General features: G+C 46.5%; 2 protein-coding genes across 7 annotated transcripts in view; both read right to left on the reverse strand.

The window, feature by feature from the left end:
* The window catches only part of HAS3 (hyaluronan synthase 3), a 26150-nt gene extending 11104 nt beyond the window's left edge, over window positions 1–15046 (reverse strand). Inside the window, exons 1-3 of one of the 6 annotated variants that reach the window (XM_079116880.1) lie at window positions 4241–4790; window positions 3776–4047; window positions 341–976 (exon numbers count right to left, since the gene is read on the reverse strand). In XM_079116880.1, the coding sequence (XP_078973006.1) occupies window positions 341–976 (636 nt within the window). In that variant the 5' untranslated portion in view covers window positions 3776–4047; window positions 4241–4790. The other 5 variants (XM_079116881.1, XM_079116882.1, XM_079116879.1 and 2 more) reach the window with 5 other exon arrangements.
* A 2971-nt stretch (window positions 15047–18017) lies between these two features.
* The window catches only part of TANGO6 (transport and golgi organization 6 homolog), a 166550-nt gene continuing 157894 nt past the window's right edge, over window positions 18018–26673 (reverse strand). Inside the window, 1 exon segment of the mRNA XM_079116932.1 lies at window positions 18018–20732. Coding sequence (XP_078973058.1) covers window positions 20556–20732 — 177 coding nt within the window. The 3' untranslated portion in view covers window positions 18018–20555.

A 26673-nucleotide genomic window follows, 5' to 3' on the forward strand; every position in this document is an offset into this window, starting at 1 on the left:
TGGGTTCAATCCTCAGCACCATATAAAAAAAAATAAAGGTTTAAAAAAAAAAAATAGCTGATATGTCCAAAGCACCCACAGCAGTGCCCACAACGAGGTGAATGCTGTTGTAACAGTTTTCTGCTCTTATTGGCACACCAACTCAAAGAAGCAGAACCAAGCTTCTAATCCAAACCTGCCTGACCCCAGGGCAGCTTCAGAACCGTTATGCTTCGTTCATTGCAAAGGACGGGTGTGCACAACACAAGGGACCTAAACTGGACGTAAAACTCCTGGAAAAGAGCATGCCCCATTGGCCCAATATGTGCCCATCGACACCCTCTTAGGGAGTCACCCTTACCTGGATATAGTCCACGGAGTCGCCAAGGGCCTTAAAGGCTGTGTACATGACCTCACGCTTGCCTCCCCACTTCTGCATGATGCACGAGAAGGTGCTGGCCCGTACCACTGCCCGCACTCGCTCCATGCCCTCCTGCAGGCTGGCCTCAGTCTCACCCTCACCCGCCTCGTGGAAGTTGCTGCGCCATACAAAGAAACCAGCTTGTTCAGTGCCACCCAGCACCTCATGGAAGATGTCCAACATGTAGGCATCCTCCTGGCGATTGCCATCCACCACCATGACCACCTTGAGGTCAGGAAAGGCGATTCGCTGGGCTGAACGCAGGCACTTGCGTAAGTAGTCAGGGTCCTCCTGGTAGGCCGCGATGCAAAGCGCCACCGAACGCTGCCGCTGGCAAGACAACTTTATTGGCCGCCCTGCTCTGCGCATGCGCCGGTGCTCCAGGAAGGCAAACAGACTCTGGATGAGCAGGTGCAGGCCCAGGATGGCGCCGTACAGGCCAAAGGACAGGTAGTGCTTTTCTGTGTGGATGAACTGGTAGCCTGTCACGTAGGCTGCCAGGATGCCACCCAGCACCGCCAGGGCAAACAGGCTGGTGCCCACCACACGCAGGGCTGTTGTCAGCTGCACCGGCATCTAGCAGAAGGTGGGAGATGTGAGGTCAGGCAGGACACAGTATTTCCAAACATTGGGAGAGTGGGCATTCTTGGAGTCTGGCCCAAAACAGGGGAAATGGCCCACTAATAAAACCATTATTACCACTTACTGAGCATGGCTAAGACTGGTGACTCAGAAGCCAGAATACTAGGTTCAAATTCCACTTCTGCTATCTGTGTGACCCCTTTGTTATTTCATCTGTAAAATGTGGGCTGCAGTACTAATATCATAGGATATTCAGGGGGTGAATGGGCAACAAATGTAAAGAAAGCAGACAAACCAGCTGGGCATGGTGGTGCACGCCTATAATCCCAGTGGCTTGGGAGGCTGAGGTGGGAGGCTGAGGCAGGAGGATCTCGAGTTCAAAGCCAGACTCAGCAACTCAGTGAGGCCCTAAGCAACTTAGCAAGACCCTGTCTCAAAATCAAATATAAAAAAAGCGCTGGGATGTGGCTCAGTGGTTAAGTGCCCTGGTTTCAATTCCTGGTACCCCCCGGCCCCCGCCAAAAAGCAGACAAACCAAAGGCCAGAGTTTTGTGCTACCCCATAGATGGCAGAATGGGATCTGCCTGACCAGAAGTCTTAATAGGTAAGCTTCAGTGGGGTGAGCCTGAGGCATTCCTGAGCAAAAGGGAACAGCTTTGCAGACAACGTGGTAGGAGTGGAAGAGTAGCAGCCAGTGGCTTATGAGCCATGACCCCTAGAGAGGGTGAGTGACTCCATTCTAGGAGACTGTTCATTGATAAAGCACAGCATAATGCCCTTGAAGAAAGTGGGGAAGGAAAAGATGAGGGGAAACAGCAGGAAACAAAAGTTGGGGGAGGATGCGAAGGGCTTCCCTTTCTCATGGCAAATTCAGCAATAGAAACTTCCCAGGATTCTGCTCTCTCACCTTTTTCTCATTTACTTGAGAGGCAGGAAAGAAAGGGAAAGCCAGGGGAAAAGCAAACAAGGGAAAGAAGAGGAAATGAGAGCTGGGGTGTGGACAGCCCTCCTGGAAGCGCCAGAGGGAACCGCAGCCACCACTGCAGCAGCCTGAGAGAGGTGGCTGCCTGGAGAGCCCCATCCGCTTGGTCCTAGTGCCCTGGTGGAATCTCCCTGTTCGTCCCTAGGCTGGCACTTCTGGAGATGATGCCAGGAGGCTGGGTTTCTATTCACAGCCAAATCAGGGCTCCCAGCATCTGCCCTGTGGAAACTTGGTTTGAGACGAGCTCCACTACCTCCTGGCTGCCTGAGCTTGCCTGGGTTCTCTAAGACTTGGTCTCCCCACCTCCACACACACATAGTGGGGGTTCTAATGGTTCCTTGCTTCATAGGTCTCAGGTAAGTAGTAAATAATTTCCCTGAAAATGGAAACATGTCAGCCCTACAGGGCTGCCCAATAGTAAGGCTAATTGTGAGTTCCAGTGGGGGACAGCAGCATGAAGAAGAGGTGGGAAGGACAGGTGGACAAGGACTGCTCCCTGCCCTCCATTCTGACCTAGGCCTTCTCCCCATTTCCTCTCCTTACCACCTGCCCTCCTGGAGAATCCGCGTTTCCACCTGGAACTCCAGACAATGATGTCTCATTTTCAAGCTTGTTCCAACTCTAGGACTCCCTGAAATGCAGCCACCCACCCCAACATAAAATCACCTTCCTGCCAGCGGACACCTCACATAGGAGTGAAGAACAAGCAATCACAGCCTAAATCAGCCAGAGACTCAAGACACCAGCAGCTTGGATCAGAAAGCTGTTGGCAGACTCGCCTCTCCGGGAAGCGCGGCCTCCGGGCTCTCTGCCCCGCCTGGCCGGCGGTGTGCTTCCTCTGCAGGACTCCAAGCCCTCCCAGTCCTCCCTCTCTGCACGCGCCCGAGGCCCAGAACCCCCTGGGCCTGCATCCACCGCCCAGGAGCGCCCCCGCCCCCCGCGTCCCCTTCTGGGGGTTACAAGATGTGGGGGCGCCTCACGGCCAGTCTGAGCTCTGAGCAGGAGGTGCCGGGCCCAACCCAGCAACCTGCAAGGCCCTGGCGCCCCGCCTGGGCGCAGTGACGGAGGCTGTGCCCACCAGGTCAATGCGGTCGCGAAGGCACTCGCCAAGCTTCTCACCCGGCTTGGGCTTCGCCTACTGGAGAAGGCGGCGCGGGCCACACCCACGTGCCCGTTTCCCACGACCCAGCCGGGAAGGAACGCGAAACCCAAGGAATCACAATCCGACCAGACCCTGTTCATCTTCCCGGGCCCCAGCTACCTTGGCAAAAGTGTGTCTGCAGACAAAGGCTGCATCCCCGGTGTCGCCAGTCCCTTCTTTCCCCGGGCGGGACCCCTCCCCCACAGGAATTAGAGGCACTACCTCTGTACTCTCCTCTCAGAGGACCCAAGAAGGTCCTACTGCCGGATACCCCATGTCCAGTCAGGCACTGGTGCGGTCTCTGGTTGAAGTCCCATGCCCGGGCTGTCACCCCCAAGTCGGCGGAGGCTGGGTGATTCTACAGCCTGGAACGCCTCCCCCCACCCCACCCCCATACCCTTCGTTTAGGAGGGGTTCACGGTTAGCCGGTGGCTAACGAGCACTCGGGTTCAAGGTCATGAGGTTGGGGCTTTCCCCAAAAACCTGTCCCACCGACTACAGAAGGAAAACCCTCCAGCCAAAGACGCACGCTTCCCTGTCTGCCGCCCCCCACCCCCAAACTTTGAGGGACTGCCTGGTCTGCAGCGTCTCTCCCGCTGACAGGTGCGCCCTGCTGCGGGGCCCTCGTGCAGCGGGATGGAAACTTATGCGCGCGGTGGGGGCTCCTTGCCTTGCGCCTGGGCGCCCTCGGGCTCCTCTGAGCCGGCAAAGGAAAGGCAGCTCAGTCCGGCGGACGTGCAGCCGTGGTTCCTGCAGCTGACCCGCAGGAACCAGGGCGCCGGGAGTCTTGGTGTCCCCACAGGTGTGAAGACCCGGGCTGGCGTGGATGGGGGGAGGGGTGCTTCAACCAGCCTCGTGTCCCGCACGGTCGCCCGCCTGCTAATTCATTCACAAAACAGTAGCCGCAAGGGAAGAAGGGAGGAGAGGCTGGAGGAGGAGAAGCTGGAGGAAGAAAGGGAGGAGGGGTCAATGGGGAAGGGGCTGCAGGAACCGCGGCCGAGAAGCTCCAGCCGGCCACCCGGCACTGGACACGGTGCCCTAGGGCTCGGCAGAAGAGATCCCCTAAGCCCGGCGCACAGGGCCCTCAGCGCAGCCCCGCGCGGCCCGCCCTCCGAGGTGGCCGGCCCGCGCTCACCGTGCCGCCGGCCGCCCGCGCTCTAGTGCTCAGCAGGCCCGCGGCGGCTCCATGCCCCTCCTCTGGCTCCTATCGCCGCCGCGCCTCCCTCCACGGTGCGCCGCTGCCGCCGCCGCGCGCTCCGACTGACGAGTGCCGGCCCTGCAGAGCCGCCTTAAGTACCCAGCGCGTCCTCGCCGGGAGAGGCGCCCTCCTCCAGCCCTGGGGCCGGGAAAGTTGGCAAGAGTGGGAGGGCTCCCCGAGGGCACCCCGTTCCTGGCTGGGTGGAAGGGAACTCCACAGGCCGGTATTTGGCGGCTTGTGGGGTCCCGCGTGGACAGAGGTCCTCTGGCGCGCAGCTACGCACAGCCTCTGCGCCCTCTTGGGTTTCCCCAATGTGGCCGGAGGCAGAGCTACTCCGCGCTGGTCTCCGGGCCAGCTGCCCAGGGGAGGCGGTCATTGTGCCCAATTTTGAACCTGAAGCTTCGCTAACTTTCGAGATAACCCATAGGGACCTACTTACCTCCTTACTCTCCGTCTCCTCCTCCAAGCCCCTCTTTCTAAGCCTTGAAAACCTACTCACCCTGCAAAGCCGGCGAGCAGAACAAATCTCCCCGCTCCCCCGACTTTTGCACGCCAAGGGGCTGTTCGTTGTATAGAAGACTCCCTAAAATCAAAGCAGCAGAACCTTCCTGATGGAAGAGAATAGTTATCAAATATTAAAAGGCTGGTCAAAGAAAGCGTTAACAATTGTGACCAGCTTAGCTTTGAATCCCGGAGTGGGGCACTGATGACATTAATGCTGTCTGCAAATGCTGCAAATGGTTTAGCAGGAAGCTTGCAGGTTCCGGTGTCCTAAAGCCAAAACATTTCCTCCTCCCCTTTTTTACACCTTTATTTCAGATATCCATGACCTCCTAAATTCCCAACTGACCTCAATGCTAGTAGTTTCCAAGCTGGGGCTAGACTTGACTGAGATGAAAGGGAGGGGGTAGGGGAGAAGAGGGCATTAGCTGAAGAAAGTTTTAGAACCAGCTGCTGACCCTGAGCTTTTACATCTCAGAAAAGCTTTTAAGAGAAATAAAAACTAGTAAACAATGAATTTGCATGTCCTCCGAACACGCCCGAGGTAACTTCCATCCCTTTCCAAACTGCAACTTTATAGGCACATGAGCTGCAGTTTATAAGTTGCTCCTCCCAGAAGTCTTGGGGCGCACGGACTTACCTGTCCACCCTCACTCTGGGCTACAGAGCTGAGCATCACAGGCAAAGCCTCCAGGCACTCGCCTGGCTCCCATTCTGCAGCACAAAAATCAAAACCATTTCACACTGCTTGGGAAATAACTAAAAAGTTATTTATGGGTTAAGCAGGTACACTAAAACAAACAAACAAACAAACATAAAACACTACCCTTTGTACATATATGACCACAAGACTGGTGGGATTCTTCATCATGTACAACCAGAAAATGAGAAATTATGCTTCATTATGTCCAATGTGTCATGGTGCATTCTACCATCATGTATAACTAATTAAAAAACAAAAAAATTAAAAACTAGTATTGAGGGCTGGGGAGATAGCTCAGTTGGTAGAGTGGTTGCCTTGCAAGCACAAGGCCCTGGGTTCAATCCCCAGCACCACAAAAAACAAACAAACAAACAATCCACAATCGGAATGGGTTCTGTACCTCAGATAACCCGGGGGACCCTCCTAAAGCTAGCAACACCAAGATGCAGAGAGAAACAGTAGCATGGGGAAGAGGAGAGCTTGGGAGTCAGCCATCTGGTTCTGCTATTAGTTGTGTGGCAATAAGCCTCAGTGTCTCCATCCCAAAACGAAGTTGTCATGAGGATTGTTAGAAGGTTTGAAGACACTGGTTGAGAGAAAGTGTTTAGTAAGCTCCCGTTAAACTCAAATAAAGAGGCTGCCCGTGCTTATCCCTCTAGAGTACTCAGTGATAGAAGTCCAGGAATCAGTGTTTCAATAAATGAAAAGTATCTTGTCTCTATTGCATTATAGTCCCCTGGATCCCTGGGTTACCTGCTCCGATTGAGAGGCATCACATAGCCTGGAGATGCCAGAGACCTGAGGATCTACCTCTTTCCCCACCCCCAAAGTTGCAACCTATAATAGTCTGGATCAGGGAAAGCAAGCAGGGGCTTGTGAAAATGGATGCATGAGCCTTTGAGGAACGAATGCCCCATGTATAGGATCATTTCCCTGCAGAGGAAGAGCCCAGAATCTCCAAGAGCTCTGTTTTCAGGAGAAGCTAGAAATCCAGACTTTTATGTGAAATATACTTTTTAATTCAAATGTTGAAAAAAGTACTCTGCAGGCCAGATAAAATGTGTCTGAGTCACAGCCAGCCAACTGGCTTCTTGTAAGTGTCCTGTTGGTTAGCGAATGGAGAAACCGGTTTTGAAAGATCCTTTCTGGTCTCAGCAAGACAGCAACATGATTTCTCTGGGTGCATGTTCCTTTCCCTGGGGCTGGTCTAGGACTTTCTCATGTCTGATTAATTTCTAAGGCTCCAACTATGACCCACAAATGCCTTGTGGTCTCTCTTGGTAGACTCCAGAGTGGGGCTGGTTCAGCACAACATCACTGGTCAGTTAATACCTCTGAAATGAATAGCAGCTGGAAATAACATCACAAGGACAGTAAACCCTCTGCCCAGACCAAGAGGCTTTGCCCCTAAATGGCTTCCCCTGATCTGCAGGGCCAAGGGCCTGGTGTTATCAAGCAGATAAGAGAGTCTTTACCTTTGTGGTGGATCTATGCCAGGGAGGATTTGCCTGCAATTAGCACCCAGTTTGAGGTGCCCTATTTGCATTCTTTCCTTCCCAGAGAGGTGGGTATGGGAGTCTTTAAGGGGCGACAAAATAAAGCTTGAGTTTATCTCTTTTTACCACTGAAGATTTAGAAATAATGCTAATTCCATACCCAATCACTTACAAATATGAATTCAGATGCTGCCAAATTGACTTTTACACTGATTCAGAGGCCAAGCCTCCCTACTTGACTCTAGAAGATTCGTACTGTGCTTGCACCTTCGTTTAACAATTGTTGAAGGCCTGCTCTGAGCAAAGAAGGGTGTTCTGGTACCCAGAGTGCTTGGCTAGTTCCTGCCACCTAAAATGTTACCCATCTTGAAGACAAATAGAGTTGAAAAACTAAGTCATTACACAAAGTTTAAATATGGTAAGAGGATTCAACTGGAAGAGGTTGAGAATTTCAGGAAAGAAAAATCTCTGCAAGCTGCAATGGGCTGGGCAGAGTTCTGTAAAAACCTGGGGAGTTGTTAAGGGCATTCTCAAAGCTGTAGAGGGTTTGAGATAACTGAAGCTGACAGTTCTATAAACAAAAAATTTCACCTTTCAACTAATTTTCAAATTCAAACTCACAAAATGCTCAAATCCCTTGCATTAGGAGTCTGCCATTCCATCTCTGTGTCACAGGTGCTTGGAGCTTGTAACCTTGCCAGGAACCAGGTACTCCCTCAAGCCTTCTGTTCCACTCTGCTGGCCTCCTAGTGAGTGACTTGTGGGAGGGAGGATCAAGGAAGAGGGATTGTAGTTCCTGGGCTCCCCTCGCCTTCTGACCTCAAGCTTCGGTGCTCCTCCCTGGCATTCAGCCCACAATTTCTAGCAAAGCAAAACCGAATGAGGGCTAGCAGCCAAGCTCCCCAGGCTTCCTCAGTCCCTCTAGGTTCATCCTGTTACCCTACCCTGGGCCGACCACCATAAAAACCTTTTGAAGGTAATAAAGATGGATTTAAAATGGCTTCCAAAGCTGGGCACAGTAACATGGGTCAGTAGGTAGGCTAAGGCAGGAGCCCAGGACTTCAGAGCCCACCTGGACAATAGAGGGAGAGCCTGACTCAACACACACACACACACACACACACACACACACACACACACACAAATCCCACATGCAGAACATGGCTTCGATATAGTAAAGTTTATGTTCCCTCCACTGACTAAATAGGGTTTTCTCTGCAACAGTAGCTAATACATAATTCAAAGTGGAGTGTGCCCTGACTACAGCAGAGCAGCTCTGCGGAACAAAGTTTCAATTACTTTCCCCTTACTGACAAGTACTCTGCTATCGGTACCTGTTTCTAGGTGCTCTGTTTGAAGAAGCAGACTTGAGGACTTATCTGTGCTGCAGTTACAGTGGTTAGATTTTAACTTCAGCTCCTCTGTCCTTTGATGAGAAAATCCTTATCATTTCAAATCAAGGGGACTTTGCTCCGCTGGAGGCACAGTGGTCAGTTCCTGCTCTTTGATGCAGCCTTGGAGGTCAGGACTAGAAGGCACACCAGACTGATAACCAAATATCAAACCAGACCTGAGGCTGGGCACAGTGGTGCACCCTTGTAATCCCAACAAATTCTGGAGGCTGAGAGGTAGGAGGATCACAAGTTCAAGGCCAGCCTCAGCAATTTAGCAAGGCCCTAAGTAACTTAGTGAGACCTGTCTCAAAATAAAAAATAAAACGGCTGGGGATGTAGGGTTCAATGACAAAATGTCCCTGGGTTCAATCCCCCCAACAAACAAACAAACAAAACAGACTTAGGATGCTTTTCTTGGAATTTTAAGCAGGGAAAACTCTCCTCAGCCATTTTTCTCTTCCCTTCTTCCCTAGGTGAATGTGGGGAAAAAATCCAAAAGGCAATTGTCGGGCTGGGGAGATAGCTTAGCTGGTAGAGTGCTTGCCTTGCAAGCACAAGGCCCTGAGTTCTATCCCCAGTACCGCAAAAAAAAACAAACAAACAAAAGGCAATTGTCAACCATAATCTACCTTCCTGGTGAAATGTTTTGGAGTTACTAAAAATTATGTTCATGAAGAAGATAGAAGAATATGCCAAAATGCTATGATGTACTGTTAAAGATAAAAATTGTTGTATATGAATGAACAAAATTTTTTTTATGAATAGTTGTATAACACTTCTGTTGTTTTTTTTTTTTTTTTTAATTCTGTGAATTAGAACTGAAGGTAGAGCTCAGTGGTGGAGTACTTACCTAGTGGGCATGTGAGTTTGATCCTCAGTATTGAAAACAAAAACAACTCATGAATTAAAAGGCAGGAGAGAAGTTCTCCCCAAATATTAAAATCAGACCTGATATTAAGATCAGGGTTAGGCCTGGTGCAGTGGTGCATATCTGTAATCTCAGCAACTCCAGAGGCTAAAGGAGGAGGATTGCAAATTCAAGCCTAGTCTTCGTAATTTATGAATACCCTGTCTCCAAATAAAGTTAAAAAAAAAAAAAAAAAAAGGCTGGAATATAGCTAGGTGCCTAGAATGTTCAATTTCAATGCCAAACACACACACACACACACACACACACAAGATCAGGCTTAATACTGTTTTATTAGTTTGTTTGGGTTTTTTTTGTTTGTTTTGTTTTGTTTTTTGGTATGGGGAATTGAACCCAGGGGTGCTTTACCACTTAGCTACATCCCCAGTCCTTTTTATTTTTTATTTTGTGACAGGGCCTCACTCAGTTGGTAAGGCTGACCTTGAACTTGTGACCTTCTTGCCTCAGCCTCCGAAGTCACTGGGATTACAGGTGAGCACCACATCTGGCATATTATTAGGTTTGATATTATATTAAGATCTGGTGGCTAAACAATAGGTTTTTTCACTTTACCTTTTTCTTGTATTCTCTGAATTATCTATTTTATTAATTTTGTTATAAGGTTATTTTAAATGATCCAAATTCTGAGTTTACAGAATTTCCTTCTGAGCTGGGGCTGGTGGGGTGCAGCTTACATGACACATGGGTTTATGTGAAAAAGGTTTGGCAACCTCAATCTGTGACAAAAGCAGTGAATGAAGTTGGGAGGGTCAGGATATGAGATTGGTGGTTGTCTTCCTTGTCATTCCCCACGCTGGCCCTTTCAGAGACTTTAGCAGGGGAGGAAGAGCACCCAGAGCTCTGCCAGTTCTTCCAGCACCTTCAAATGGATCATAAAAAGGCACTTGGCTTGGTGGGCACCCCAGCTGCTTGCAGTCCCCACTGCCCTCCTCATACAGGACCACGGTGATCCTTGGTCAGGGAGGAGGGGCATGCTAAACAGGGGATTGAGGAATTCCCTAAAAGGATGATTTCCCTAAAGAAGCATTTCCAAGAATGATGATGTCAGTGGTAGTGTCCTCCTGCCCAAGGAAGTCCCAGAGAGCCTTTTCCTCTGGTGTTGTAAATCTACCCCATGCAAGTACCCACGTGCCTGTCCACACCCACACAAGCACATAACTCACTGTGACAAGTGCACACATGCACACTCAGTTACCCAAGTGCACACGCATTTCCCCAAACCTTGGAGGAACTCAATTCTAATCTACAGCTCAAGCTGCCAGATCTGTAGAAGGGGAACAAATCTCTTAATGTTCTGATTTCATTTGCCTCCTGTCATTAACCACAATTTTTTTTCTGATACTAGAGAATGAACCCAGGTGCACTTTAACATTGAGCTACATCCCCAGTCCTCCTTTTTATTTTTTATTTTGAGATGATTGCTAAGTTGCAGAGACTGGCTTTGAACTTTTGATCCTCCTGTTTCAGCAACACAAGTCACTGGGGTTATAGGCCTACACCACTACCCCAGCTCATATCAACTATGGTACTTTTTTTTTTTTTTCCTGGGTACTGGGGATTGAACCCAGGGGTGCTTAACCACTGAGCCACATCCCCAGCCCTTTTTACTTTTTATTTGGAGACAGGGCCTCACTAAATTGCTAAGGTTGGCTTTGAATTTGTGATCCTCCTGCCTCAGCTTTCCAAGTCACTGGGATTACAGGCATGCACCACCCTGCCGGGCCCCATCCACAGTTCTTAAATGTGCTGGTACTTTTGCTCTCCGTCTTCTCTTTTTTTCTTTTTTGGTTCCAGGAATTGAGCCAACGGATACTTAACAACTGAGCTACTACATCCCTAGCCCTTCAGTCCTTTGTATTTTTTTGACAGAGGGTCTTGCTAAGTTGCTTAGGGCCTTGCTAAATTGCTGAGGTTGGCCTTGAACTCATAATCCTCCTGCCTCAGACTCCTAAATTGCTGGGATTGCAGGCCCTGCCCCACTGCACCAGCTCATGTCAACCACAGTTTCTAAGTGCGCTGGTACTTTTGCTTTCTGTTTTCTTCCTATTTTTTGGTTCTAAGGATTGAACCAAGGGGCACTTAACAACTTAACTGAGCCATATCCCCAACCTTCAGCACTTTTTATTAAACTAAAAAAGAAAGAAAGAAGAGTTTTTCTGGTACTGGGGATTGAACCCAGGAGTGCTTAAGCACTGAGCCACATCCCCAGCCCTTTGTAATATTTTATTTAGAGACAGGATCTTGCTGAGTTGTTTAGGACCTCGCTAAATTCCTGAGGCTGACTTTGAACCTGTGATCCTCCTGCCTCAATCTCTCAAACTGATGGGATTACAGGCTTGTGCCACCACACCCAGTTCTGTCTTCTTTCTTGATTAAAGACATCTTTCATCACAATGCTGAACCCTCTTTAAAAACATTTTTTTCAGTGCTGAGGACTGGACCTGGGCATGGAACATGCTAGGAAAGCGCTCCTACTGCTGAACTAAAGCCCCGGACCCATAAAAACATGTACAGAAGAACTAAGGATAGGGACAGACACCCATCAGTGGCTGTGTGAGGAGGTTCCCCCCACCAACATATATTCTTCTTGTAGCAGATTTGGGGAGCAAGGATAACACACACAAGTCAATGCAGTGATTCTCAGTCTGACTAATGGTTGCACATTAGACTTTTAAAATATGGGGAGCTTTTTCAAAAACACCAAATGCCTAGAACCCTTCTCAGATTGATTTGCTTGGAATTGCTGGGGGTGGGCCCCAGGCTTGAATATTTTACATTTCACAGGTGATTCTATTATGCATCCAGGGTTAAGAACACATTCCCAGGGTTCTCCTCAGCTGAGATTTGCAAGTGCATTTCTGGCAGGGAGAGGCCAACAGACAGCCAGCTAGTCAGGTGGTAAGCCCTAGAGCGTGGAAAAAGAGTGTCTACCTATTTTTCTCTGGCACTGCTGCCCCAAGTGTAGGCACCTGTTTGAACTAACTGACCTTAAGAATTTAACCTGGGCTGTGCTTGTGGTTCAGTGGTAGAACGCTCGCCCTTCACGTGTGAGGTACTGGATTCGATTCTCAGCACCACATAAAAATAAATAAATGTATTGTGTCAACCTATGACTAAAAATAAAAAGAATTTAACACTGAACAAATGAACTATCAAGCAGGAAGGAAGAAAGTAAAAAGAGAAAGGATGTGGATTTGAATTAGAAATTAGGAAGGAAAGCCAGGGAGAAACACAGGAGAGCAGGAGCAGATGGGCGAGGTCAGTGTCCAGGTCTCTCCAATGCACCAGGAATGGGATTTCAACAACCTTTTCACTGGCAGAGGTGTTGCCTGCTGTCTTCCAGGAGAACTAGGCTGGCTGGGGGTGGGGGTGGGGTCCGCCAGCCCTGCCAGTGGGAGGACAGAGTTGCCAAAACACCTAGGATTAACTTTTGTCATCTAAATCATAAACTTCTACACTTTGGTGACCATCCCAACCAAAAAAGTGGGGAAGGGTGGTCTCTAGAGGTTCATAGGGGACCTGAGCAGCTTTTTTCTGGGAATAGAATCCCTGGGAAGACTCTCCTTTGACCCTCATGGCTGACCCTACAGCCTCATTGTTTTAAATCTCTGAAGAGCACCCTTCTGTGGGTTCACTGCCCCCAGTTCTTGAAAGCATCACCATTCCCTTCCTAGTGAAGAAGCCTACTTTCAGTCTGGCCTTGCTCTAGGATTCACACAGTCGCCATGCATTTTGAAGTTTTGAAAGTGGTGTGTGGTCCAATAAAGGCTGGGGTGGGAGGTTTGTTCTGGAGACTGCGGAAGTGAGAGCAGCTTTGTGCTCCCCAGCGCCAGGTGCTACCTGTGCTGTGATGTCTAGAGCTGCACATTAGGAAAGCCCCACCCAGGCACTGTTCCAAGCTGGCTCCAGCTCTTAAGGCAGGCGGTGAAGATGACGTCTTACCTCATTTAATAAACCCCTTAGAGGCCCCGCAGCTTTCCTAGTCTTCGTGGAGAAGTGCTCCCATGCTTCCTGGGCGCTTTGCAAACCTCCCTCTCTTGAAATACCTCCATCGGTCCCACAGCAGCTCAGACCCAGCTTGCTGGTTCATATTATGGCCTAGGGAATGAAGGAAGAAGTTTCTCTGCTCCGCTGAACTCGTGCCTCACCTCTTTGCTTGCTTGCTTTCTATTGGCAAGAATTTACCTTTCTGGATCTTACTTTTCCCTTTTCCAAAAGGAGGGTCATTCATCTAGCCTACTTTTTCTCTCTAAAGGAATGGTTCAGGAATGGAGCTATTAACATATATGATTTGAGCCTCTTCCAAGGAATAACAGTTAAAAATAATGCGTTATGAGGGTGGGAATTTAATTTAGTAGTGGAGGGCTTGTCTCGCACAGGCAAGGCCCTGGGTTGGATGCTCAGCACCGAAAGAAAAAAAAAAAAGAGAAGGAAAAAGTAAAGAAAAATAATCCATTGTAATTCTGAAAATGAAATCTGAGAACTAAAGCCCTGCTTACAGGAGATGAAAGGGCTAAAACAACCACCTTCAGAAAGGACGTTTCTGGGCTTTGGTTGGAGGTTCATGGGTAGACTTGCAACATTCTCTAAGTAACACACTTGGGACATGGCTCTCTGCCACCCCTGTTCTCAGGAAGTCAGTTTTAGATCTCTATTACCTTGATGACCCCAAGGAAGAAGAAAAAAGTCACCAAAGTAGAGGAGCAGGTGGGCAGGAGAACTTTGATAACCCTGGTCTCTGGCTTCTAAGAAATGTACAAGGTCAGACACAGATGTATAATAAGTGCCAGTGTCTGATGTAATAACACTATTTTGAGGGAATTGGGGGTGAACTTACCTTGATATAGGTGGTCCATGTAAACAAGCAATTACTGCTTTCTTTATTCTACTTCCACTAAGAACAGATGTTTGCAATTTGGAAACAGATTTGGGTAGTAGCAAAGCCTAGTGGTGAAAAGCACAGCTTTTGGAGTCAGACTGCTTGGGTCCAAGTACTGGTTTGGCTACTTCTTACTAGCTATGTAATCCAGGGCAAGTAATTAGAGTCTTGTGTGCCTCAGTTTTCCCATCTGTGAAACAGATAATACCCATCTTGCAGGCCCATGCATGAGGATTAAGAAGGTTAATACGTGTGAAGTTCTCTACAGGAGAAACTGCAGTCAGGATTACTATGTACAATGATGAGGAACCACAACCACTGTTCTTCCTGGAGTTTAAGGGATGAATCCAATACTTTGAGGGGCCATCAGAACATATGTCCTTGAAAATTTAGGAAATATGGTCACTCTGCTAGAGACACTCCAGACCCCATCAGAAGGCATTTCCTACACACTAACAGCAGAGTATCAGTTCTGGCAAAAACTCCTTTTTATAGACCTAGTTTTAGGATTTCTCCCTGGGTGAGTACTTTGTAAGCCAAAGCTGGGACATGGTGCTGCTGATAACTGTACTTGCAAAACATGCTAGTGTGCCCATGTTGGTGGTTTTGGTACACAGAATACCCCAGTTTCTGGAAATTTCCTAATTCTGAGTTATTTGGAGAATGTGTCTGTGCTTTGTTTTGGAGTGTGTGTTTGCCCGACTGGGGTTTGAACCAGGGTCTCATACATACAAGGCAGGCGCTCTACCACTGAGCTACATCCCCAGTACATTTTGTGGGTATTAAAGTAATGTCAGCTGAGGCTGGGGGGAAATGTAGACCAGCATAGACATTTGGGGGGATGTTTTGGTATAACATTTAAAGTGTTCAGACCTCTTTGATCCAGCATTCCAACTTCCTAAGACTTATCATATAGAAACACTTACCTATGAAAAATTATGTTGGAGAATCATTGAAAATTAGAAACAACTGACCATCCATAAATACTTAAGCAAGTTGCAGTTCACCCAAACAATGGAAGACATGCCACCACTGTAAAAGGGATCTGTAAGCACAGAGATGTATTTCTAAGATAGATGACTAAGATATATATATATATATATATATATATATATATTACACACACACACACACACACATATATTCACATATATACATAGAAATGTCATTATTTATAGTGGCAAAATATGGTAACTAATAAAGATTGGGGATCATGTCCCCAATCTGTCAGTTGTAATCCTGGGGTAAGAGTGGAGATGAAATTATGGGTTTTTTTTTTTTTTTTTTTGGTACTATGGATTGAACCCAGGGATGCTCTGCCACTGAACTACACCCCCAGCTTTCACTAACTTGCTGAGTCTGGCCTTGAGATCTTCCTGCATCAACCTCTGAGTTACTAGAATTATAAGCATGGGTCACCATGCATGGCTAAGACTCAGGTGACTTGGAGCCAAATCCCACCAAAGGGGGGCAACGATAATTTGCCTCTCCATTCCACAAGGTGGTTGTGAGCATCAGATAAGCTCTGGATGGGAAATGAATTTCCAAACTAAAGGAAACACAGAGCAACTGATCTTGCTGCTCTGTGTTTCAGGGACAGGGATGACCTCTCCAACACTGAGTGGGCAAAGCCCCTCCCAGGGCCAGCATGAGGGTCTGTGTTCCCTCTTCCCTTGCCAGCACATGCACCCAGTACAGTCCTGAGCTGACCAGTGGGGAAGAGGCAGCAGCAGTTACTATAAGAAGCCAAAATTCCCAACCCCCAAGTGGAAATTCAGTTCCAAGCGGAGTGGCGCATGAAGCCCAGGGTGCTCTGTACTGCAGGAAGCCTGCTGCATGTGACTGCAGCAGGACGGAGGCTGCAGAACTTGCTGGAGGAGCTCTTGGAGGTTAAGGCTCTTGTTGGTGGGAGAGGGGCTGGAGTTACAGATTCTGGAAGGAGACCATGTCAGGGAAGAGTGGCCAGTTTTCACAGCCCACCTGGCACTCTGCTGCTGTTTCTTATTCTCCCAGCTGAGAGTTTGGATTTCTGTACAAAAACTGCAGAAGGAAGCCTACCTGGTTTTGTACAGGTCAGATGGATCACCCCCCACAACTTATTCTTACAAGCTGATCAACTCTCCCAGGGGGCGGCCATCCTCCACTGCGGCAAACCGCTAGCGAGTCACAGGCAGGTGGCAGGCGGTGCTTCATGCAGTCACCCTCTCAGACAAAGAGACGGGCGGGTGGGTGGACCAAAGGCAGATCCACACATTTGCTTTCCTCTTTCTTTTTGCTGCCAAAGAAGAGGAACTGTGACAACATACAGCAACGAAGCTGAGCTGGGGCGGAATCGGGGAGAAGAAGGAGGGGTCTGGCCACTTTTGATTGAAGGGAGGAAAAAAGTGGCTGTATGTAGTAACACGTATTTCCTGTTTTTTTTTTTTTTTTTTTTTAATTTATTTTTATAGCACTTATCACCTTGGCCTGAAAGCACTTTCCAAAAACAAGCTCAAGGGGCTTCAGGGAGAGAGATCTGTGGCTGCCCCTTTGCTCAAAGTGATCATCTTCCTCACCTCCTCAACTCCCCTCTCCTTGAGTTCAGGCTCTTCCTCCAACCCTCCAGACACCCCGTCACCTCTGGGCCCTTTACCCAGAATGCCTGTCCTCAGCTGTCTCCACAGGTGCTCCTTCCCACCTTTACTCACAAACTTCTCAGCAAGGTCATCTGAAGATGACTTCCTCTGATCACACTTCTCCTCCTCTCTCCTCTGAACCCTGCTTCCCACCTGCCTTCCCAGGCATCTCTCACCATTCAGCATCCTATCCATTTCACTGATCCTATTTGTTGTCTGTCACCTTCCACTAAAGTGACTACACAAGCTTCCTGAGGGTGAGGATTTGTCTGTTTTGCTCAGTGCTGTGCTCTTAGGGCCTGGTACAGCACCTGGCACATAATAGGTGCTCAATAAATTGCTGTTACCGTCTGTGATTTGCTCCCTGCCCCCCTGGTATGTGGATGAGTCCCCGGTATGTGGATGAGTGAGCAGAGCCATAGGAAAATAAAGGAATGGAAGAGAGAGATGAACAGACGCAACAGAAGACAGATAGGAGCATATCAGGAAATGTGGAAAATGTAGTATGGGGGGATGATAAAGAGCAAAGCAAGACTGCTGATTAAATAGCTAAGGATTTGTAGAAGGGCAAATTTGTGCCAAGGAGAAAGAAAAACAATGCAGAGAAGGAAAGCCTTCCAGAATGTTCAGGAAGGCTAACCTGAACAAGCAGGCGATTCCTGGGCAGAAGCCTGGGGCTTGGCTGCAGTTCCTGCTTTGGGCTCATGCATGTCTCTTGCCACAGTGCTATCAGCTGTAGGCCAAGGGATGTGGACAGGGAATCAGGGACAAGGAGGAAGAGAACAGGAAGGGAAAGAAAGGAGAGGAGGAGGGACAGGTCAAGCAAAAGACCAAGGGAGTGCTACAGGGGAGTCCAAGTGTCTAGATACTGGACAAGGGAGGAGCTGAAGGTGATTACCCGGAGAACCTCAATGGCAGATGTAGAGAGAAGGAACAGGAAGAAAGCAGCTTCTGAGGGAGAAGAGATGATGGGAGGCGGGTGGAAAAACATGCCTCAGAGGCTCCACTGTGTAGGAAAATTTCTTGCCATGTGTCCTGGGCCCTTGTAGTTCTATGTCTTTTAAAATTGGTTTGGGCACACATACACATGCATGAGTGCGCGCGCACACACACACACACACACACACACACAAATTTGAAAGAATTGTTTAAAAACTTGGAAAATTTTAATAATTTAGTCATGTTTAGAAGGGTTTCACTAAGGAATCTTCCCCTCAAAGTCAGAAAGAAAAAGTCACTCTCTTAGCCAGGTGCGGTGGTGCATGCCTGTAATCCCAGCAGCTCAGAGGCAAAGGCAGGAGGATTCTGAGTTCAAAGCCAGCCTCAGTAAAATTGAGGTGCTAAGTAACTCAGTGAGACCCTGTCTTTAAATAAAATACAAAAAAGGGCTGGGGATGTGGCTCAGTGGTTGAGTGCCCTTGGGTTCAATCCCCAGTACCCTCCCCCCAAAAAAGTCACTCTTCTTAAATTGAGTCCATCAAAATCAATAAAGAACTGATGGGCTGGGGAGATAGCTCAGTTGGTAGAGTGCTTGCCTTGCAAGCACAAGGCCCTGGGTTTGATCCCCAGCACCACACACACACACACACACACACACACACACACACACAAAAAAAAAAAAAAAAAAAGAACTGAGGCTTTTAGTCTCTTGCCAAATAGTTCAAATTAAGACATTTTATAAATGGAAACACAGGGACTAGGATGCTCTGAGAGGCTCTCAAGGTTTTTAGACTAGAGAATTTCTCAGTCTAATTGAAGTGATCAATTAGGGTATGTCCTCGGAACTAGAATGCATTTGATGCATATAAAGTAATAAGTATGATCAATCATCGAGAATATGCAATCTGGTTATCTGAGTGGGTTTTGTGCATGCTAGAGGAAGTCCAAGAAACAAGCATTTTTAGGTGCACCTGGTTGGTCCAAAGGAGATTCTTCCCTGATCTGAAAGCTACAATCCTGATTTTCTAGACATTGTTTATTTGGAGAATAGAAACAAATGCCACTCCACTAGCTAAATAAAAATATTCCTTAAAGGTGTCTAACTACCTCTCTCTAAGCTAACCATGACCCATAACTGTATATAAGTCGGCCTCTTGAAATGGTTGCTTACCAGAAAGATTCTGAGATTACATGGTGTGTAATCTGGCCAGAGAAGTATCCCGATGTTAACTGGCAAATTGCAAGTTTATAGATAGATCCTTTGGTCACTTGAGTTCAGTCACAGAAATTGTGTTTTGGTTCTCCAGGGTCTGGATAGCCTAGAAGGCAGGGATAAAGTCCTGTGATAAAATTCCACGCCTACCCCTACAGAGCAGAGGACTGATTAAGGAACTCTGCATTAGTCTTGTTAAAGCGTGGACAATGGGGAGGGCTTATCTCAAGTGGCCAACCAGTTTCTCCTTTTTGTCATTTCTTTTAGCTTTAATTAAAATGCAGTGGCCAAAATGTATAAATAGAGACTACACTGCTACATCTGAAATCGTTTCAACAAACCTGGCATCAGGCCACCAGTGTGTACCCACTTGCCATGTGCATTTCACATCACTTCATTGTTAAAGCACTCAAGCTTTCAAAGGAAAAGCGGACTGAACGGAGGACACCAATTCTGAGATGCTGTGGCTCCTTCCCCCTGATAACCAGGGCAACTCCCTGCAAACAGTATTAGAGTGAGAGGACATGGCGCCGGTGGACAAACAGGACTTACTTTTTTTCTCTGGAAGATTCAACCATTTGACCAGTATATTTTCTTTACTGAGGATCAAAGCCTGCTCTTTCTTTACTGAGGATCAAAGCCTGCTCAACTCCTCGGCTTTCCATTTCAATACCAGAGGACCAGATTCAGACCTGTTGCTCTAAGCCAAGATAATTTTATTCCACTTTTATGTTTTAGACACTACTTTTTTTCCCTGACCCCCAAGTACATCTCATAATCAGATGCCTCTTTAGCACCAAGACAACTAGCTCTGCATATTCCTTGTTATCCTGTTTATCCCGAGGAAGAATAATCTCACCATTAAAGAATATCAAGATATACAATGGGTGGTCAACTCCTCCTCAAGTAGCAAGAGAATGGTCATTTAATCAAATTCCATCAGTCATGTTAACATTATATTTCCATTTGGAGACATCTTTTTTTGGTGGGCGGGGTATAGGGGATTGAACCCAGGGGCACTTAACCACTGAGCAATATTTCCAGCCCTTTTATTTTTTACTTAGAGATAGGGTCTCCCTAAGTTGCTGAGGCTGGCTTTGAACTCACGATCCTCCTGCCTCAGCCTCCCAAGCTACTGGCATTACAGGCATGTGCCCTCACACCTGGCTCCCAGTTCTTTTAATTTTTTATTTTGACACACAGTCTTGCTAACTTGCTGAGGCTGGCCTTGAATCTGGGATTCTCCTGCCTCAGCCTTCTGAGTCACTGAGGGACTGTAGGCATGTACCACCAGTGCCAGCTAGGACACATCATCCTTTAAATTCTACAAGACAGTGAAAAACGTGAAGATCAATGAGATTTATAATATCTTTTCTTTTAATGGCACATGCTTCAGGCTCGGTGCTAGACAGCTAAATAGATGCTTTAGGATGGCTGGCCTGAAGACCCAAGTGATCAGTGTCACCTCAGGGTCAGCCATATTGCCAGTGCCAAAGAGGCAGTGGGGCCATCTGCTGGAAATCTTAGGCACTGCTCTGGCTGCTGGCTCCTTCCCGGACTCCTCCAAGTCCCTTGAAATCAGGTCTATGGCAAGACCATGATCTTTTTCTCCAGCTTCTGTGGTGGGAACAGGAAGTTTCTCATGATCTCATCCAGTTCCTCCAGGGCCAGCTGGGCATGAAGCCTGGCCACATCATCAGACTCCAAACGCACCACATGCTTCAACAGGTGGTAGAGATCCTTGAGGACATCCCTCAGCACCTGTAAGAGAGAGACAGGGTCATGACCATCTGCCTACGAGGAGGAAACCAAGAGACTCCCTTAAGAAGATAGTGCATGGCCCTTGAGTTGGAGCAGCAGGGAGGGGTGGCTGTGGCACTTGTCCTGAGACAAGTTTCCCTTGTGTTTCTCTTTACCCCAATGTCTCACTGCATAGCTTTTGGGACTGCTGCTCCTCTTTACTCTAGGATCAAGGGTACATCCCAGACCCATCCCTTCAAATCCCAAAGCCTGGCAGACACTTCTGGACCACACATGAGCAAGGCTGTCCACTCTCAAAACAACTGATTACCATCATGTTTCTCTCAAGTCCCCAGAAAGCCCTCTGCCAACATCCACACAGGTGTTTACCTTATGAAACCCAGGAGGCTATTTCTTTGCAATTATGCCTTCATTGTCCCTACTTTTACAATTTTTCACCACAGTTCCATTTCCATGCTTTCCCCACTCATTTTTATATATATATTCCAATTGCAACTCTGTGAAGGGAAACAAGAGGACCACATGGACAGACCCATACCCATTTGTCACTACCAGTGCTCTGATCTCACTGTCTGACATGGAATTTGGAAGGGTGCCAAAATCACCTGCCTCCAGGACCTACTACTTCCCTAAAAAAATCCTCCTGGCTTGGGAGTGAGAACTGCTGGCAAAAAGCAGATTTCAAAGAAATAGGGAAACTCAGTAAGGGAGACTTAGGGACCATCTGATCAAACTATGGACAGAAGATAACAGGTCACAAGGAGTCATCTGACTTGCCTACAGCTAATTGCAGGGTTACTTCTGGTCTACGGTTTATAGCCTCAAAACCTACTGTTTTTTGGATTAGGTACTATATTAGGTACTTTCTATATATTTCTTAATTTTATGCCAGTCATATAAAGGAAGGCTATCAGCTCCATTGTATAGATAAGAAAACTTATTAGAGTTAGCAGGTTAAAGTTAACTCAGACAAAAATTGGTAGAGGGTTGGAGAGGTTGCTTAGTGGTTGGGGTGCTCGCCTAGCATATGTGAAGCTCTGGGTTCAATCTTCAATGCCCTCTTAAGTTAAATTAAATTAAATAAAAAGCTGGTAAAATCAGGTTTCTAATGTCCTGAGTCTGTGTTCTTATTTTGTTTATAAATATATATATATATATATATATATAAACTTTATTTATTTTTTTAATGTGGTACTGAGGTACCCAGTGCCTCATATGTGCTAGGTAAGTGCTCTATCAGAGTCACAACCCTGGTCCCTTATTTTGTATTTTTATTGAAAAGCTAATACAGTACAAAACACACACACCGAAATAAATAAATAAATAAATGAATGAATAAATAAATAAATAAAATAAAATAAAATATCCCACATGCATACACATTAAAAAGTCAGGCTCTTGCTGGGCACAGTAGCACATGCCTATAATCCTAGTGATTCTGGAGGCTGAGACAGGAGGAATGGCAAGTTCGAGATCAGACTCAGCAATTTAGGGAAACCCTGTCTCAAAATAAAAAAAATATATATATTATTAAAATTAAATATAATTTAATTTTAATTAAATATTATATTTAATATTATATTAAATATTAAATTAAATTAAATTAAATATTATATTAAATATTATATTTAATTAAATATAATTTAATTTTATAAATATTAAATTTTTAATAAATTTAACATAGCTCAGTGGTAAGGCACCCCTAGGTTCAATCTCTGGTAAACAAACAAACAGACAAACAAATAAAATGGGTTCTCTTTTACTCCAGATTCCTCAGAGGACAGCTTCCACCCCATGTTGGGGATCAAACTAAGGGTCTTGTGCAAGCTAAGCACATGCTCTAGTACTGAACTACACCCAAGCCCCCTTTTGTTCCTTTTTAATATTAAATTTTATGAGCATATTACCTATTAAAAATGAACAGGCGCTGGCTGTGGTGGCACACACCTTTAATGATAACTACTCAGGAGGCTGAGGCAGGAGAATTCAAGTCTAGCCTTAGCAACTTAGCAAGACCCTAACTCAAAATAAAAAAAATAAAAAGGACTTGGGAGGTAGCTGGATGGTAAAGTGTCCTGGGTTCAATCCCTAGTACCAAAAAATAAAATGAAAATAAATAAATAGGCATACATTTAAGTGAATTAACTACTAAGCAAAGATTTTTGTTAAGCCATTTAACAGAACAGAACATATTCTTAAAAGGCTTACCACCAGGAAAAGGAAAGAGAAGACAATGTGCCTTTTACAGGGTAACGGCCCTATAAAAGCAGAGAAAGTGATGAGCATTCAGAGGAAAGGGAAGGCGCATTTTAGCCACAGTTAGTGAACTGAAGATGGCAAGTAGAGATGAGAAGTGAATGTGGTGAGCGGCAAGCATGTGGTCTGGTCCCAGGGTCCCTGGGGCATTTCACATAAGCACACGTGTGGCACAACATCTTGGACTCGCTATGGGCATATAGAATGAGCCTTTCCATCTTTTGGTGATGTTTGTAGTGTAGGTATTGGGGAACTGGAGGAAAGCAGGGGAAAAGGCTACTTGGGACCTGCCTTTGTCACAGCTGGTCTCCCTCTGGCTGTGTGGACCCTGTGTCCAGCTGTGTGGACCTTCTTTATTTCCTTTCCTGAGCAAAGCTCCTTCCTACATCAAGGCCCTTGCACATGCTGTTCCCTAGTGGAAGATGTGTGCTTCCTCTTCACCCTACAACTCTTCCACCCTCTGCCTAAACTACCATTGAGTCCTCAGGGATTCCTTCCCTAACTCCACCTAGCTAAGCCTTCCTACCCTTCCTGTGGTTCTGTTTGTAGCCCCCATCACAATTATGATTTAAAAATTATTGGGTGATTATTTATTGGCACTGGGGAATGAATACTGTGTAATTTTAAAATGTTCTTATAAATCATAGGCACTACTGACACTGAGGCCAGATCTTGCCTTTTTCACTCTGGTATAATAGCCATAGTGCCTCATATCTGCACATGGCAGATATCATAAAATACCCAAGAATGAAGAAGGCATGTATGTCATTCCTGATCAGTCTCTGACTTTGTAAAAGCCCAAATTCTAAGAATATCTACTGAGTAATGCCAGACAAATAGGGCTGGCTTCATGACTATGTGACCTGTGAAGTCACACTAGATTCTGTGGTGAGGGGCCTCATGCTGCTTGGTTTAATGATCTGCTATTGCAATCTTTTTTTTTTTTTTTTTTTTTTTGCTATTGCAATCTTGAAGTTATTAATTTTGTCTTTGAACTTGTGCTTTGTAAGTGAAGTTCAATGAGACAATGGAGTATGAATGTGAGCAGAGGAGATTGGTGCTATTTGTGTGTCAGTGCATTTGCCTATAGGTCACCATGCCCATGAGCACAGGATTCTGGTGTACTTATGTGCGGGACAAGACTCAAGCAAGTACAAGGTCAGCTTGTCAGTTACACATACAAATAAGCAAATGGAGGTGCTGACAGCCTGGAGAGGCCATACTTTCCACTCCAACTAGAACTTGCCTCTAACACAGAAAGATGGCAATAGCTTTCTAAGAAACGTGGATGAACAGGAACCCCATCAATCCTTTTTTACTCATTTACTGGCATGTTTTAGCCAAATATTAACACCAAAAAATATGACGTAGAAGGAAGAAGGATACCTACAGTGTGTGTTTTTTTTTTTTTTTTGTCCTGGGGATTGAACCCAGGGATGTTCTACTACTGAGTGGCTGGAATTACAGGTGTGCACCACTGTGCCTGGCCTTTTCATTTCTTGTTATCTTTAAAGCAAAGATAGTGTTGGTAGTAGGTGCATGTATCATACAAATTCTGTAATTTTGGTGATTCTGCCTACAAGTTAAAGGTTCTTACATTTGCATCTCGCAAAATAAAGATGAGCAGTAAACTGATGCTGGTAATTTCACATTTTAGTTTCTCTCTACTTAGAATAACATTAATAGCAAATAATAAACACTGTGACAAGTTGAGAGAGAAACTGTAGAAGAAAGAAAAAAGTTCATATTTTATTACCATTAAAGGAATTTTTTTCTTTTTCTTTTAACATTTTGATTTTGCACTGGGCTGCACAGATTATACAGTCAGCCCTGCAGACCACTCTCCATGCTCCTTGTCCAATGTCACCATGTTAAGTGCCTCAGTCACTTAACTGATTGGGGGCCAATCTCACAAAGATGCCTGCAGGGTGGTTATCTCTTGGGCTTTCTCAGAGAGCTGCAGAGACAGAATGGGAGTTAGGTGTCCTTGCCCTAACTAGGGCACTATCCCTCCTGCCCTCTTATAACTTATCTTTAGGTGAGAAAGTTCTTTCCTCAGGCTGAGAGCGAACATGAGATGATTCCCTGGAAGACAATGACTCCCTGCAGCTCTCTTCTCACTACTACTCACTCACGCAGTAATCATTATTCAGAGGGCCTCCCTCCTGCCCTGGCAGTGTGCTGGTGACAGAAAAGGATGAATAATGCATACACTGCCCCTCTGTCAGCCACAGCGGGGCAGGGAGAAGGCACACACTCTGAGAGAGAGATGCACACAATTTTGTGGAAGTGAAGGAAGTCATTTCACCTCTGGAGGTGGAGGAGCAAGGCCCTGTATATGAGAAGGCCTTCATTCTCAAATTAATTGGGTGGCACCAGGGAAGCTTTGGTGAGTCTCTTCACCTCCAAACCACCTCAAACAAAGGCAGTTTCAAAGCAAAAGCAGCTTGAAGACAATTCTCCTACACTTTCCAGTGGATTACAGCTCAAACATCTCACTTGTAGAAATTCCAGAGTTTCCACTGTTTATTACATGCTCATCTTTTGTCTCAACCCTACAGGAATCTTTCACCTGGTGAGCTGCACATTAGAGATTTTTTTAACCCCAGCCTCCTAACAAAAAGTAAGGTGGCTTCGCCTTAATAAATCGGAAGTTCTGAAGTATTCCATTCTTTCTTGGGTGTGGGTAGGAATTTTCCCCTTGGGCACTGCTGTGTCCTTAAAATAACAATAATATTTGTGCAAACACCACTTCAACTGTGAGGGATGCTGCCCTGTTAGCAGGCACCGGATCTCCTTTTTAGGTAACAGGGTTAAGCAAAGGCTCCTTCTTAATTAATGGGTCTATCTTAGCAACCCACCCTTGTAGGCTTCTCCCCAATCCCTGTAACTCTAGGGATCCCATACATCACAGGACTTCCTCTGGACTCCCCAAGGATCAAAGCTTCCTGCCAGCCGGGGATTGTCACCAAATCCCATGGATCAGGGGCTGAATACAAGGAGAGTTCAAAGGTAAAGTTACTCACAGGAGCCTCTGAGGTGGGCAGGATATAGGCAATCCAGCAGAGGCACCCTCTCATTAACACTTCCACACACCTGCCATTCATCCCTGTCTGTATCAAACCCAAGGATTCCCCAGGGAAATGGGGAGAGGGAGGGGTTTAAGTGTGAGTGGAGGTGGCTGCCTCTCATCCAGGGAAGAGCTGGCTCAGTTTTAGTGCAGCAGGTGGTTCAAAGAAACATTTTTATCATCTAAGAAAGCTCTTTGGCCAGGGATTATCACCTCCCCCACCCCGCTTTCTTTTTGGTGATGCTGGGAAATCAAACGTGGGGCCACATGCATGCTAAGCGTATGCTCTACCACTGAGCTATAAATCCCTAGACCCTGGCCAAAGCTATCTTAAAGAAGTACCCAGATTCCTTGACTGAAAACTCTTTGGAAGAGGCTGTGGTACCTTATCAAGAGAATTTAGAGAGTGTGGTGTCCTCGGATAAATACAGCAGGTGCAGGTTCCCAGAAACACACAAAGCTGAAGCTTCCAGGACAAGGGCAGTGTTTAGGGTTAGATGTGGCTGAGAAAAGCCCAGAATAGGCAGAGCTGATTGAAAAGGGAACAGTGTGAGTGAAAAACTGCCTTAGGCACACAGGTGCACTTTCAATGGAAGAGCAGGAAAACAGTTTGAC

The sequence above is a fragment of the Sciurus vulgaris genome, assembly GCF_902686455.1.
Source record: "Sciurus vulgaris genome assembly, chromosome: 17".
Taxonomy (NCBI): Eukaryota; Metazoa; Chordata; class Mammalia; order Rodentia; family Sciuridae; genus Sciurus; species Sciurus vulgaris.